The following is a 16,064-nucleotide window of genomic DNA, read 5'->3' on the forward strand; positions in this document are numbered from 1 at the left end:
ATTAGAATTGGTTTGTGTAGATAGTTATATCCTGGTTGGAAGATCACTTGGCATTTGTATAAAACCTGGCCTACTTGCATGAACATGGGTTTTAAAACCTGTTATCTGTGGTGATTGCCAGGAAAAGCATACTTTATATAGAAAGACAAAGTCCTTATCCTCAAATTTGTTCCTTAACTTCTTTTTTATGCCCCAGGAAACTTGTTCATGGTCAGCTTTTCTCTTTCTTGCTGTAGTCTTTTTGTCATATGACACATAAAAGTGATGGATTTTTTTAGATTGTGACAAGGTAGCTTAAGTATTAGGTGCTCAGAAGATGTGGATACTCTTATTGGATTTCCAACTCTGGTTCTTCTCCTTTTAGAACTTTTAGAACCATGTAAATAACATCTAAGCCCATGGAAATAGTGAATGATCCCTCTGGAGATTAAATAGTCTTCTGATTTTAAAGAAGTCAATCTAGAATATTGTTCGTGGTACTAGCCATAATGTCATTTTCTAAATTTTTATTTTTTATTATAATTTTCTTAAGTACAATGCTGCTTCTTTTTACAGCAAGTTGGAATTGACAGAGGTGATATACCAGACCTTTCACAGGTAAGTGTATGGTTATAATATCATTTCACTGTCTGCTATATGTATTGCTAGGTGTGAATGGTACAAAGATGAATAATATGCAGTTACTACTGTCAAGGGATTGGTGTGATTTTTCTTGGCAGATTCGAACATATATTGCTGATTTCTAACATTATGATCTCCTCATTTCTTATGTTGGTGGAGCTAGCCATTACTATACCATTCCTTTAGTTTATTTCCTTTAATGTGTACAGTTCAAATGCCTTTTTTTTTTTTTTTAACTTTTAAAAAATGTTTATTTTTGAGAGAGAGACAGACCGGGAGAGGGGCAAAGAGAGGGGGAGACACAGAATCTGAAGCAGGCTCCAGGCTACAAGCTGTCAGCACAGAGCCAGACGCGGGGCTTGAACCACGAGCCATAACATCATGACCCGAGCCAAAGTCGGATGCTTAACTGACTGAGCCACCCAGGCACCCCATCAAATGCCCAGTTTTAATTAAGGATTCTGTAGCATAGTACTTAATATCTAGACTTTCAAGTCATATATACCAAAGACCCTTTGTTGGCTCCTGCTGTGAATCATACAAGTGATCTTGGGCCAGTTATTTAATTTTCACTGTCTCAGGTTGTTTATTTGTAAAATGAAGATAATACTAGTGTCTTTGGGAGTCTTAGCAGACATTTTGTTGGGATTGGGAAGTGGTATACATGTGTTCTCAGTTCAACATAGAAGTTAATATTATAATCTAATATTTTTGGCTTTAATTGGTTTTCTACTGTATCTTTCTTATACTAAGGTTTTGCATGTAGAGGGAAAACACTGAATGAAGGAAATTGTTGAAGTCATAATTGGTAGAGAGATTTAGATGCCTACAATCCAGTAACTCTTTATCTCAAATCCTAAAGAATATTTGGGGCAAGTAAATGCTCCTGATGCATTTGTTTCACTTAAAGATAGGGAACAATTCCTTTTCAACTGACTGAAAAGGTTTCCTTTTGAAAGTAACTAGCTTTTCATACTAAGTTGAGATTTGATATATAGTCTTTAAAGGCCAGTCTTTCTTTTTAAAACAAAATTGAGTGAAGTATCCATTTCAGTGAAGCTTGATAACTAAACATTTGTGTTACCAGCATACCATTCAGTATTTAAATCATTTCTATCACTGCAATTCTCGTGGCCCCTTCTGGTCCTTCCCTAGTCCCCAACACAAATTACTGATGTGATTTCTAACAGCATAATTTTATTAGATCTTAAATGTGATATAAATGGAATCACACAAGTATTTATTCTTATATCTGGCTTCTTTTGCTCATCATAGTGTTTTGAGCTTTGTCCTTATTATTGAATGTATTACTCATATTCATTCTTCTTTATTGCTGAATAGTATTCCATTGTGTGACTTTTACCACAGTTTTGTTTGTCCATTTTCCAAATGATGGACTTCTGGATTATTTGTAATTTTTTACTGTTGTAAATTAAGCTACTTAAAACATTCTTCAACAAATCTTTTCTTGTAGAGACAGGTTTTTATGTCCCTTGGATAAATAATTAGGAATGGAATTGGGTAGTTAAGCTAGATGTATATTTAACTTCATAAAAAAAAAATCAGATCATTTTTTAAGATGGATGAACTTTGACCAGCATCATATGAGAGTTCCAGTTGTTTCATATCTTCACCAACATATGATGTTGCTAATCTATTTAATGTTAGCCATTCTAGTGATTAAGAAATTTTATCTCATCGTGATTTTAATTTGCATTTTATTGATGCTGGTCTGTAGTTTCATTTATCAGTAACCAAAAATAATCTTTGCACACTTTGATTTACTCAAGTACTTACTAAAAATACCAGAAACATTCCCAATGATATGTCTAGCTTTTAAGAGTATGTTTTTATTTAAAATTCAAATAAGTTAATATATTTAATGAAAGTACTTGCAAGAACTCTTTAATGTTTCGTGTTTACATAGTCTCAATTTTTTTTTGATTAGGTTTATTAATACCCCTTACTAGGTCATGCTTATGTAATAAAAATAAGAGCATAATAAAAACAAAACTCCACTGTTAATTCATGAGGAATATACCTATTTATTTTTTTTCCTCTCATATGTTAGGTGATACTTAATTTATTTTGACCAATGGTCTCTTTATCCTGAAAATCTTAATATTTGTACAATTTTAGGCCCCCAGCAGTCTACTTGATGCTTTGGAACAACATTTAGCTTCCTTGGAAGGAAAGAAAATCAAAGATTCTACAGCTGCAAGCAGGTATATTACTGTTCCTAGGGCAAAGAGCAGGTTTTTATGTTTCTGAGAGAGTTGATGAATCTACCTTTTAAATGTCAAGGCATTTAACTTTGCCTTATCTTGATTTAATCATATATTAGAATGAACTTAATGATATCTACCTGGTAGGGCTGCTACCAAGGATTAGATGGGTTAATACATGTAAATTCTTGGAATAGTTCCTGATCTTCAATAGAAGTCAGCATCTCTCTTCTCTCTCTCTCTCTCTCTCTCTCTCTCTCTCTCTCTCTCTCTCTCTCTCTCTCTCTCTTTCTCTTTTTAAATGTTTATTTATTTATTTTGAGAGAGAGAGAGCAAGAGAGCATGCAGGGGAGGTGCAGAGAGAGGGAGACAGAATCCCAAGCAGACTCCATGTTGTCAGCGCAGACACAGGGCTCAATCTCAAAAGTCATGAGATCATGACCTGAGCTGAAACCAAGAGTCAGATTCTTAACTAATTGAGCCACCCAGTTGCCCCTTGATGTCAGCATCTCTTAAGATGATAACACAGAGTACTTGGTCTACAGCTGTATTCACAGTGTCAGTATTTCTCTTAAAAGTGATAATTCATTTATTCATGTGGTGTCTTGTACTTATAAGATGCCTGTCTACAAATTTGATTAACCCTCACTGTGGCCCAGTGAAGTGTGCGGTAGTAATTCTGGGACTCAAACCTAGGATATCTGATAGCAAATATCATTATCTTTCTCTGATGCCAATTCATGGGGTTGATATTTGACATATTTTAATCAGTCTGTTGGGCTTTGAGTGGATTTCCAAGACTAAAACCAGTTAACCTAGCAAACTGAAAATAGCACGGTTCATCTCATATTGACTTTGTAACATGAGTTTTATGTTAGGTAGTGTGACTTGAGTAATTCTCATGTTTCTTTATGAAGATTTCCTTTTAATGGCATGAAAAAAATTCTGTAAAATGTAATAAGAACCTTTTCTTTAGATTTTTTTGTTTCAGAACTTTATTTGTGGTAGCAGAATTTAAGTAATTTTTAAAGGAAAATGTTACTGGATTTTAGTACTTTTTCATTCCAAATTTGTTCTTTCAATTTTCTAGTAGGTTTTTAGAAGCATAAACCAAATTATGTGGCACTTATATAAGAAATGAATAAAAAATATGGCCAAGTAGTTGAGGTACATTGATTTAACTTCATACTTTTGTTATCATAAAATTTGCTGGGTTTCTTGCATTTCTATCACAACTATATTACTCTTCCCTTGTCTTCTGAGTTGTATTTTATAAAAATTGATTTTACATAAATTATTAGTAGTTCTGCCACTTGTATGCTTAGAGTATAAATTAATGATGATTGGTGTGTGATAAAAGGAAAATGAGTGAAGGTCATGAGTAGTAGTTCTTCAGGTTAGAACTCTTCCTAGATGTGTTCATATTGCCTAGAATTGACATTCGGGAATATATGTTGTTGGGGTTTATGGTATGCTATAAAGGGAAGGAGGTGGCTTGCTATGGTGATGCATTGTGCGTGTGTACTATGTTTGGAAAGGAACTTCTAGCTTGGCAAGAGGGTAGCAGATAGAAAGGAGGTGTCAGATGGACTGACGAAATTGATCTGTCTTTGAAGGAACCTGTGGTCCTCCGGGAATGACATCTTTGGGTGGTATTATAATGGAAACCTCTCTAGACACACATTATTTATTACTGGTACTAATGTTTTAGTGTTCCTGTAGTTGTACTGCCAAAACCTACGCTGTAAATTAGTGGAGTAATTTCCTGCGAGAAATTCAATATATTTTACCCATCAGGGTTTTCCTGGGAGTATGTGAACTTTTTTCTAATTGCATTAGTTCCCTTCCTTGGGGCTTGGAAGAAGCAGTGTCCCATACCTTTATTGTGAACTCTTTCCAAAGTCTTAACAATTTAAAAAGCAGGGAATATTTGTATAAATTAGCTAATTGCTAATAATCCTGTGGGTCACTAGGTAGAATATTTTATCTGAAGTACTGATTTTTACTCCAAAAGGTAAATTCATAATTGTAATACCAATCCATGGCAGTGTTGCCAGACCATTTTATAACCAGGTTGCAGAAAGCCAAATTACCTTTGTCCAATTTCCTAGGGCAACAACACTTTCCAACGCAGTCTCTTCCCTGGCAAGCACTGGCCTGTCTCTAACCAAAGTGGATGAAAGGGAAAAGCAGGCAGCATTAGAGGAAGAACAGGCTCGTTTAAAAGCTTTAAAGGTAGGTGTTTGCATTCTCTTTATTTGGAAAAACAGGTACAGGTGTTCATAAAGGAATTGGAACCTCTAAATAGACTAACTTAATGATAGTTATCCAAATGGGGTGAAACTCAATAATCTGATTTTTCATCCTGACATTGACTGACTGATGAAACCAAGAACACCTTTCTGCTATCAGAACACAATTAGATAATGCTTTTTTTTCCAGTGGCCATAAAACAAATCCGGGTTTTGGATTCCTTATGCTAGTTTCCTTTCTTAACAGGAACAGCGCCTAAAAGAACTTGCAAAGAAACCTCATACCTCTTTAACAACTGCAGCCTCTCCTGTGTCCACCTCTGCAGGGGGTATAATGACTGCACCAGCCATTGACATATTTTCTACCCCTAGTTCTTCTAACAGGTAGGTGGAGAAGGTAAAGATTACCTTTGAATACTTAGATCTAAAGGCTTCTAATAGAAAGAGCTTTTCAAATTTAGTTTAATTTATGATTTTATATTCAGAAGTTCACACAGTGGTGTTAATAAGTGGTGATAATGGTATAATTAAATATAAAATGTTAAGAGTATATACCTTGCATATTTAGGAAATGGAAAATGGCTAAGTTACAAATTTATACTAATTGGAATGTAGTGGGTAATCTATGGGGCAGATGTTTCATTTATATATATGGATATGTACATATAGGGGTATGGTAATATATTTCACAGTATCCTTTCATTGGATATTAAATGTCTTTCATGTCTGTTTATTGCCTTATGTTAAACTCCGTACTCTGGAACACCGTAAGAGTTTAGTTGTCAGATTTCTGTGGTATTGAGGCCTACCAGGCCAACATCAATAATCTTGTTGCAGTGTCAATAATTGAAGCTATTTAATAATAGAAATAATAATATTTCCAGGAAAATTCAAATAATTGGTTTATTTTAAATTTGTCCTATCTTTTACCTCAGAGTGGTTTAAAGTAGAAGTTTGGAAGTCAGATTCTGGTTTGAATCCTGGCTGTTATTTCTTAATCTTTTTTTTTTTTTTTTTTTTTTTTTTTTAAAACCTGTTTCCACATAAGGTATTGTATGGTATAGGTCAGTGGTTCTCATTCTTTAGTAAGCAGCAGAATCACCTGGAGAGATTCTTTTTTTTTTTTTTTTTTAATTTTTTTTTCAATGTTTATTTATTTTTGGGATAGAGAGAGACAGAGCATGAACGGGGGAGGGGCAGAGAGAGGGAGACACAGAATCGGAAACAGGCTCCAGGCTCCGAGCCATCAGCCCAGAGCCTGACGCGGGGCTCGAACTCACGGACCGCGAGATCGTGACCTGGCTGAAGTCGGACGCTTAACCGACTGCGCCACCCAGGCGCCCCATCACCTGGAGAGATTCTAAAGCCACAGCTTTCTGAACCTCACCCCCAGAGTTTCTGATACAGTAGATATAAAGTGAGGCCCAAGATTTTCTGTTTCCAACAGATTGCCATGTGGCTAGCATAAGATTTAGCACAGTCTTATATACTAAAGCACACAATCTTAAACAATATCTTTGATTTTGTTGTTGTTGCTGTTTTTTATTTTATTATTAACTCATCCTTAGAAGGTCTTCCCTCCCACCTGAGACCTGTCATCATTCAATGTAACTTACTTAGTTGCTGCCTGTTCCCTAAAGTCTTAATAGATGTTTGTTGAATTTAGTGTTTTTCTTTCAACTTTATAATTATTGTTTTCTCATTTGTTTTGTTTGTTGTTTGGCATGCTGCCTTTTTAAATCCCCATTAAAATAACTTTGAACCCATGAAGCATCCCCACTTGAGGACCTTAGAAAGAACTCTGTCTTAGGGGAAATAAATGGAAAAGAAGCTGAATGTTTAAGAATGAAAAAAATTATTAGATAAAGAACTAATTTGGCTATTTTTTACTTCACTTAATACACTCTTAGTTTTTACCTTTTTAATTCTAATTGAAGGCAGATCTTAACAGCCTATAACAGAATGCATATTGCCTTATTCTGTTTTTCTCCCCCAAAGCACTAAATGCATTTATATTTTTATTTATCTGTAAAACTGTTTTTTACATCGAAGAGACATTTTGTTTTTGAGTAAGTATAAGTTAAAAATGATGTATGTTGTTTTGTCCACAATGCTTCAATTCATGGAAACTCTGTGATCTTTTTTTTAATGTTTATTTTTGAGAGAACACAAGTTGGGGAGGGGCAGAGAGCGAGGGAGACAGAGAATCCCAAGCAGGCTCTGTGCCATCAGTGCAGAGCCTGACCTGGGCTCGAACCCATAAACCATGAGATTGTGACCTGAGCCGAATTCAGGAGTTGGCTTCTTAACTGACTGAGCCACCCAGGCACTCCTCTGGTATCTTTTTTTAGTTGTTATTCCTTAATCACATAAAAGTCATACATATCATGTAAATAATGCCCCCTGTAGTTGTGTAATGGGGTGGCTCTGTTATAAGTTTATATCATATATGCATGTATAATTTTTTCCTGTATTATTGATATGTTTGGATATTGAAGCAGGGCAAGTGAGATTAACAGGTAATTTGCTTTGTTAGAGGGGTTAGTATTACAAATGTAATGGAAGTTCTTTGAAGATTAAAAGTAAGAAAACAAATTTCCTTAAAAAAATTAAAATTGCCATAATGTTTCATATTTCAGAATCATGTTGTTTAGGTACATTTCCGTAAGGAAATCAGTATTTTCCCAGGAGAGTCACTGATACATTCCAAAAGGGGTATAGTATAATTATTTGAATCCTATATAAATTTAAGATATGGTACTTGAATTCCGTAGAAATATGCTACTATAAATATAGATATGCTGTTGTATATATTAAAGGTATGCAACTCTTACCTTGCTGAAACTGTTTCTCTTCTTGAGGTTTACATTACTGGGGCCTTTTCTTACTTTTAATGTTTTTATTTACTGGGACAGGAGAAGGGAGTGGCCGATACAGCAAGGTTTACCTAATAAATAAATAATCTTTTCAAAATATTTTCTAGCACATCAAAGCTACCAAATGATCTGCTTGATTTACAACAGCCAACTTTTCACCCATCTGTACTTCCTATGCCATCTACTTCTCAGGTAGCAAGTACATGGGGAGGTAAGCATTAATGAATTCTTTATTTGTTATGTAAGCCTTTCCCATCTGCATTCTGTAGTGTTTCACTCATTTGTGTACTTTCTGGTTACATTTGATACGTGTGAACTTTAAAAATATTTAAAATGGCAGTGAGGTAATTTTGTTCCTTGAAGACATTCATGTATTTGTAAATGTAATTTTAGAATTTCTGTTCAATTAAATTATGAAATGAGGTTTTAATGAAGGTGAAAAGGAAGGACCCAATGTATATTGAAGTATGAAATCATTCTTTCAATGTTGAATATCTATTCCATAATCAGAAAATGCATAAGGGTTATTGTGCTTTTGGTATAGAAAATAAAATGACTAATGGGGGAAGAAAACTCATGCTATGTAAATATATGATAGATTCTAATAAAACGCGTACAGTGTTACTACTCAATAAACTGTGTTCTGACTGGGAATGTTATGACAAACTTTATGCTACTTGTATTTACAGCTTTTAATTTAGATCATTAAGATTTTGGTATTCAAAGAATTTTCCCCTAATAGCAATAGGAATGTTTGCTGCCCTGGAGTAGTTCTTTGATCTTAAGGTGACTGTATCATGATCATTGACCTGGCATCTTTGAAGGATTGAGCCTAGTCCCTGTCAGTTTTTAAGCAGGTTTGCTTAGACATATAATATGTTTTCAAGTGATTCCATTTGCTTGGTTTTGGTGCTTTTGTTTGCATATATGTCCCAAAAATTATTTGGGACAGAAAGGGGAGATATTCTGAGAGGATGCTGTCTGCAGAACTATAGAGAATGGCAAGCTACCTTAAAATTTTCATTGCTCATGTAAAATCTGAATTGATCAGTTTACCTCTTATAGCAAGATAAATTAATTGTGAGTTTTTATGTTAACATGAACTAGACTTTTCATCTATATTTTGATGATTGGAGTCTTAAAAACTTTTTTGTTTCATTTTTTATAGTTAATTCTTAAGGCTCTATTTAGTTTAATAGAACATAATCTCTGTGAAGGCAGGGCTTTTAAAATATTTTGTTCAGTGCTGTATTATCAAGCCTAGATGCTTTGATTTTTAATGTTTTTTGAATGAGTGGATGTTTTCTTTCTTTTCTGGACAGCTTATTTCTGGTTCAGGATATGGCAGGAAACAGGAATAGTGAAACACTAGAACACTAGATTTCTACACTAATTTTGTGAGCCATGACTTGATTAAAAAACTAACTTAGAAGATTAGTTTAATTTAGCTAAATCTTACGATTAAGAAGTAATTTCTAAAAATGGTAAGCTAGTTTAAAGTCAATAAATACTTTAGAACTATTTATCTGAAAGTAATTCCTTAATATCCCAATGATAAGTCCTAATTTTAGGATTTCTAATCGGCAAAATTACACACGTATTTTCTGCTTACTATGAATTGTTTTAGAAAAGTTTAATAGAATTGACATGGCCATTTAAACAATTTTAACTTGCTTCACCCTCCCCCGCTTTTATAAAAAACAATGTAGTTGTTTTTTCCGAAGTTAACGCTGAACATTGTTTTTCAAAATAGGTGAGAAATTTTACAGTAGGCTTATTGAGAACTGATAGGACATTTCAAAGAAACTGAACTGTGAAGTTGTTTTGTTTGGATAGTTAATTCTAATAATGAAAAGTTAAAGTTTCTGCTTGGGATTATTGAACTCTTATATGAAGGTGGGTAGACGATTATTGTGGGAGAATAATTTCAAGTAATTTCAGCCTCTAAGAATTGTTTTATGTCCTGCCGGAAGAAATTATTTCATAGCAGTTTTGAAAACAGTATGTTGGAATACATGTAGTCAAGTTTTAGTTTTCTGTTTTAGGTTATTTTACTCTTTGTATTATTTCCATCAAAATTTCCTTCATATTTTAACATTAGGCTTTCTGTGTACAAGTGAGACTGTTAAAAGTATTAAAAATACAAATCAAGTACAGTGGGAACAGAGGCCGTAGCAATTGACTGTTATTTTTCCAAAAGCTTATTACATGTGAGGAAAGGACAGTGATTTTTACTATGAGCCTCTCAATTTAAGAATTATATCTTGTCTTGACTTCCATATAAAGATACTTGGTTTCTGAGCTGGTGATAATTTTAGAGTTTTGATTTCTGCATAATTGGATAGCTGAAGAGTGTTTTAAGTGAAGACTTTCAATACTTTTTAATTCAGTGTATTTTTTATATCGAGGACATTCGGATTAAGATTTTTTACTGTATTTTTAAAATTAAAGTTAGACTAAGATAAATAAATCTTAAACTGTACATAAAATGTTTTGATCATAACAGTAGAGTGTTAAAGATTTTTTTTTTGAAATTAACCATTTACCTAAACATTTGAAATAATGTGACATTTTACATCATGCTGCTTTTATACCATGTGGCAAAACAAAGATAGGATCTTATTCTATGTTTCTCTTGCTTTCATTTGCTAAAAATGGTTTTAAACAACAAATTTGGTATTTTTAAAACAGAATTGGTATTAACTTAGTTCTTATCCCAAGCACCACAGATAAGTTAGGAATGTAGAGTTAAAGGGAAGTTCGGTTTGCATGTTTATATAAAAGGCATTTAAGATTCCACCTAAAAATGAACATGAGAGAACACAAGCTCTTCTGTTCCCCTCATTGCATTTATTAATGAGCCTTTGATTTTTCAAGAAATGGTTTGGAGTCTCAACAAGCACTTGGTGTTGAATACTAATAGGTGAGAATATTTAAGTTTATATCACCTTTAAAATTTAGTGTCACAGCATATCTAAAAATATACAATATTGTCAGTTCAATGCACTGATGTATATTTTAAGCAAGATTTCAAAGTTTAATTTAGGCAAAAAAGAATTATCCTTTCTGAAGTTTAATTTGCTTTACTCACAGCTGGCACAAAACACACAACACTATATGAAAAACTCATTTGTCTTTGTGTAAATGTAGATATCCAGTATTTAGGACCTCAACACTATTTTGATCAACTTTTTGGATTAGTTTTGAATGTTGTAACAAAATTAAACCGTCAAATGAATAATGATAAAAACTATTCTTAAAAGTTTAGGGGATTTATAGTAGTTGCCAGTCTGGTAAATAAAGTTTAAGTTGGGATAGCTGAAACATTATTATTTTTTTTTATCTTAATGAACTTGTTTTTATTATTAAAAAAATTTTTTTTTGATGTTTATTTATTCTTGAGACAGAGACAGAGCATGAACAGGGGAGGGGCAGAGAGAGAGGGAGACACAGAATCTGACACAGCTCCAGGCTCTCAGCTGTCAGCATAGAGCCCAATGTGAGGCTTGAACCCAAGAACTGTGAGATCATGACCTGAGCTGAAGTCGGATGCTTAACCGACTGAGCCACCCAGGCGCCCTGTTTTTATTATTGATAGTATAGTGTTCACTAACAGATTAACATCATCTAGATTACCTCGTGTTTTGTCAAGTAGATTAAGAACTGTTTTTTTCTTATTGTCTGATTGACCTATATACATGGTTCTGTATATTCTTCTCTAGGATGTTTCATATAGTAGAAGATGATTGATAATAAGTACTTAGGTAAAACTTAAGCATTCATTAGAGTAGCAGATAAGTAACAACTTTTCCCAAACATGTCTTTTCTCATCAACCAATAGATTGGTAATAGAAAAATGTGTTTTTTTGAAAGACTTCTCTCATAGCCAAAGGCAAGGAAAACTAGAGAGATGTTTTGAGTCTAACAATGTATGATATACTTCAAAAACTCCATACCACTATTCAGTATTTTAAAATAGTACTTTCAGCAAATTGATCAACTGTAAACATAATGCATCTTCTTTCTTACTCAGGAAGGAGTTAGATTGGTTATCATTACATTTTTATTTTGGTATAGAAAACCCATTTCTTGTATCTGTTTTCTACTTCTTAATTCTCAGTTACTTTTTTGGATTCTTCTATCCATTGTTCCATTTATTCAGGAGTTGGAGGGGTGGGAAAGATGTTAAACATGATCATATGAGTTTGAACACTACATCACTGAATTTTGATACATTTGTAGGACTTTATTTTGGGGTGTGAATTGATGTTCTGTAAAAATGATTAATTCCTAGAAAATAATTATACAAAAAAATACAAAAAAATAATACAGAAATTAAAGTTTCATAAAAAGATTCTGTATAAGCCACTGATCTCAATATTTTCTTGGTATTCTTTTTTAACCAGTTGTAGGATTTGAATTTATTGACTTTAGGGAAAGTATGCTTATAGTGAATGAGCTGGTCCTTAAGCCCTTTGCTGTCTTACTCTGTCAGTCTTAGGGTAAAATACAGTGCTTACTACATTGTTAAGTGAGGATCACAAACTAGACAAGGATAGGCAAGAACAGGCTGCTGGTTAAAAGTACAGGAAGTACAGGTTAAAAGTATTTCTGCTGCTTTTTATTTTTTCTCTCCTTGTTTACTTAAGGTAGGATGAGTAGCTTTCAATCATTAGAATGATGATTATCTTGAATGAGGTATAGGTAAAGTAATTATCTGATTCTAAAAATAACTTTACGGTAGGATTTGGTAATAATATATATTTTGTACTATTCTAATGGAACAGTACTTTTGTTATTTTTCAGCAAATCATTTATTTATTTATTTTTTAAGTTTATTTATTTTGAGAGAGAGTGCAGATGGGGGAAGTGTGGAGAGAGGGAGACAGTGAATTCCAAGGAGACTCTGCACTGTCAGTGCAGAGCTCCACGCAGGCCTCCATCCTAGAAACCGTGAGATCATGACCTGAGCCAAAACCAAGAGTCAGACGTTTGACAACTGACTGAGCCACCCAGGCGTCCCTTCAGCAAATTGTTTAAAGGCTTAATGATTTGGCTTTAGAATCCTTAACTGGACCTTCAGAGCCGTTCCCAGTTTACTAAATGGCCACCACTCATGCCTCTGTTCTTCATTTTTCTAAAATTCCTTTCCTTTTTCTAAATCATTAGACCATTTCATCTGTATTTTTTAATTTCTTACCTCTGAACCTATACACGAGTTACCTCCACCTGTTAGAAATACCCCTTGACCCCTGATTCTCTTTGTTTTTGAAATTTTACTCAATACCACACACATAGTGATTGTTTATGTCTGTTATTTGAGTAAACATAGCTGTGCCATGAAAACCAATGCATTCCCACCTAGGGCAGGGAACATGGTCCAGGGTGGGTGGCTCTTTTATAGATGCATTTTGTTTCTTTCTCTTTTTTTAACTATCTGACTATTTGCTTCCTGATGTTGGAAAGCAGATCTATCCTTAGTATGCTACCAATGTTAATTGGATACATAAATGTTTTCTTCTGAGGATTCATTTTAAAATAATTAAATGTAGTTCTTCCATCTTGATGTTGATGATTAGGTATTTTGCACTGAGATTAATAAACAATAATATAGCTACTACTTTTCACTTTGCATCTTTTGACTAATTGCAATACTAATTAATTTACTTCCTTTCTTCATTTTGCTGTAATGCACTTGGACTGCACAGATCCTTTCTCTGCTACTGTAGATGCTGTTGATGATGCCATTCCAAGCTTAAATCCTTTCCTCACAAAAAGTAGTGGTGATGTTCACCTTCCCATTTCTTCAGATGTATCCACTTTTACTACTAGGACACCTACTCATGAAATGTTTGTTGGTAAAGTACAATTTAACCTTTCTTTCCAATTAATGTTTATACTGCCTAAGTATTTTTTACGTATTCATCAATTATTTTTAAGGCACTGCAATAATTTTGGATTTTAATATCAAATTTTAAAATAAAATAAATAGCATTAATGTAGTGAGATTTTTAAATTAACACTAGTAGCCCTAATTTTATTTAATCCAAGTTTTTAGGAAAGAAAATTTCCTTTCAAGTTGTGCTTTTTTTAGTGTTTTGTTATCTATCATATTAGTGTGATGCTCAAGCTGTCTAACATCATTTGTCACATTTTATTAATTCGAAGAGTTGGTTATAGGGTAACATCTCTTAAAAGTTACCAACATGTTTATGCATGCTTCTGTTTTTCCCCCTCTGTGTTTGGGAGAGAGGGTAGTTAATCACTCTTAGTAGCTATCTCTCTCTTTTTTTTTTTTTTTAATACTGTGAATAGTCCAATTTATATTGTCTCAAATAAATACATACTGTATGTCTCATTCTTTTGTGTTTTTTTAAGTTTATTTATTTAGAGAGAGAGCACATGGGTGCACATGAGCAGGAGAGGGGCAGAGAGAGAGAGAGAGAGAGAGAGAGAGAGAGAATCACAAGACAGCTCCGCACTGTCATCGCCATACAGGGCCCCAGCTCACAAACCCTGATATCATGACCTGAGCTGAAATCTAGAGTCAGTTTAATCGAGTCCGCCACCCAGGCGCCCTGTCCCATTCTTAAGGGTTTCACTTCATTGTTAGCTTGGAGATAAGTGACAAGTAGAAAATAAAAAACAACTTGACTAAATTGCATTTAATTGTGGTATAAAAATCCATAAAATGGTAGAATTTCATTCTAGAGTTAATACAGGAAAATGTAAGTTTTTGAATATACACTAACCTGAAATTAATGTTTTTGAACCTCCAAAAAGATGATAAACGCTCCTTAAAAGTTGGTGAAATTGCTTTTATTCAATTCAGAGAAACAGCTTAAAGTGATGTAAATTTAAATCTTTGTTTAAATCAGCATGCAGAAAGTTATCTGTGTACCCTAAAGAGATCATGTGGCCATATTCTGAACATTCTGTTGTATATAGCTAATGGGGCAGAAGGGAGGTGACGAGAAAACAATAGTTGGAGATTTGAGAGAGTTCCAAGGCAGGTGCCCTAGTTATATATAACTAGTCTTATAGCTCCAAATTATAATAATTAATTACAGTAATTCCTGTATGTCATTGTAATTCATTACAAATTAAATAAAAAGTGGTTGAAACGCAATTTCACATTCTGTTACTCTTCACAAAATTTGTGAAATATAGTACCTTATTTGCCTGGTAGTAAAGGGTTACTAGAGTTACCTTTGAATCAGGTTTTCTAATAAGTTTGTATTTTCTTTATGCTTACTGAATGTGAACTAGTATATATTTAGTAAATATGGTTTCTTGTGTCTTTTTAAGTCAGTTGCTTTAATTTGGGGTATGAAAGGTATCTTTGCTTTGGGGCTATCATTTCCATCGTTTAAGTCAGAGCAGTGCATATGTTTCAGGCTGTCAATCTTCTATTCACCAAAGAGGGGTAGAATGGAGGTCAGTAAACTTAAGTGCTAAAGGCCATTGCTATTTCATATTGAAATAGAAGAGTAAAAATATATAAAAGCTATCCAAGGAAAGTCTGTAACAAAAGGAATATACTAGAAATGTCATTTTCCAAATGTTTCTTAAGTTGGAGCCCATGGGTTTGGGCAAGAGGAAGACCAGAAAGCACAGAAAGTAAAGTTTGATGGCCATGTGTGCCAAGGTGAGTTGGTGCATTTGAAGATAAAATGATAGAATTGGTGGTTTAGGGCTTACAAAGACCTCCAGAGAATGTTTGGTCAAGTTTCAACTCTCATATTGGTAAGAAAATTACTGTCATTTTCTGGATGGATCGCCTGAGTCCCCAGAAAAGTTAATACACTAAGACAACCCAGCTAGTAGGAGCAAAAGCTCGAAGCAGGAGACCTTTAGCTTTGTTCTACATTGCCCTTTCCCTTATGGATGTGCGGACTAAAGTATCGAGTATACTTTAAAAAACAAACAAACAAATCTGCCAAGATTTTTTCATAAGCAAAAAATAAGTACTTACCTTTTTGTAAAAGGTATTTTTTTCATAAGCAAAAAGAAAGTACTTACCTTTTTGTAAAAATGACTACAGAATGGCAAAATAAAAACCACACATGTGGTTTAGACTGTTAGGCATT

At 33.7% G+C, this 16,064-nt stretch overlaps 1 protein-coding gene across 15 annotated transcripts in view; it reads left to right on the forward strand.

Moving 5' to 3' along the window:
• Window positions 1-16,064, forward strand: part of PICALM (phosphatidylinositol binding clathrin assembly protein) — a 100,188-nt gene that overhangs the window by 52,955 nt on the left and 31,169 nt on the right. For 8 of the 15 annotated variants that reach the window (XM_045038646.1, XM_045038648.1, XM_045038644.1 and 5 more), the window contains exons 8-13: window positions 556-597; window positions 2,761-2,846; window positions 4,958-5,081; window positions 5,346-5,482; window positions 8,082-8,185; window positions 13,683-13,832. In XM_045038646.1, coding sequence (XP_044894581.1) covers window positions 556-597; window positions 2,761-2,846; window positions 4,958-5,081; window positions 5,346-5,482; window positions 8,082-8,185; window positions 13,683-13,832 — 643 coding nt within the window. The remainder of the gene's footprint in view (window positions 1-555; window positions 598-2,760; window positions 2,847-4,957; window positions 5,082-5,345; window positions 5,483-8,081; window positions 8,186-13,682; window positions 13,833-16,064) is intronic. The other 7 variants (XM_006936869.5, XM_006936871.5, XM_006936870.5 and 4 more) reach the window with 2 other exon arrangements.

This window comes from Felis catus, chromosome D1 (genome assembly GCF_018350175.1).
Source record: "Felis catus isolate Fca126 chromosome D1, F.catus_Fca126_mat1.0, whole genome shotgun sequence".
Classification (NCBI taxonomy): domain Eukaryota; kingdom Metazoa; phylum Chordata; class Mammalia; order Carnivora; family Felidae; genus Felis; species Felis catus.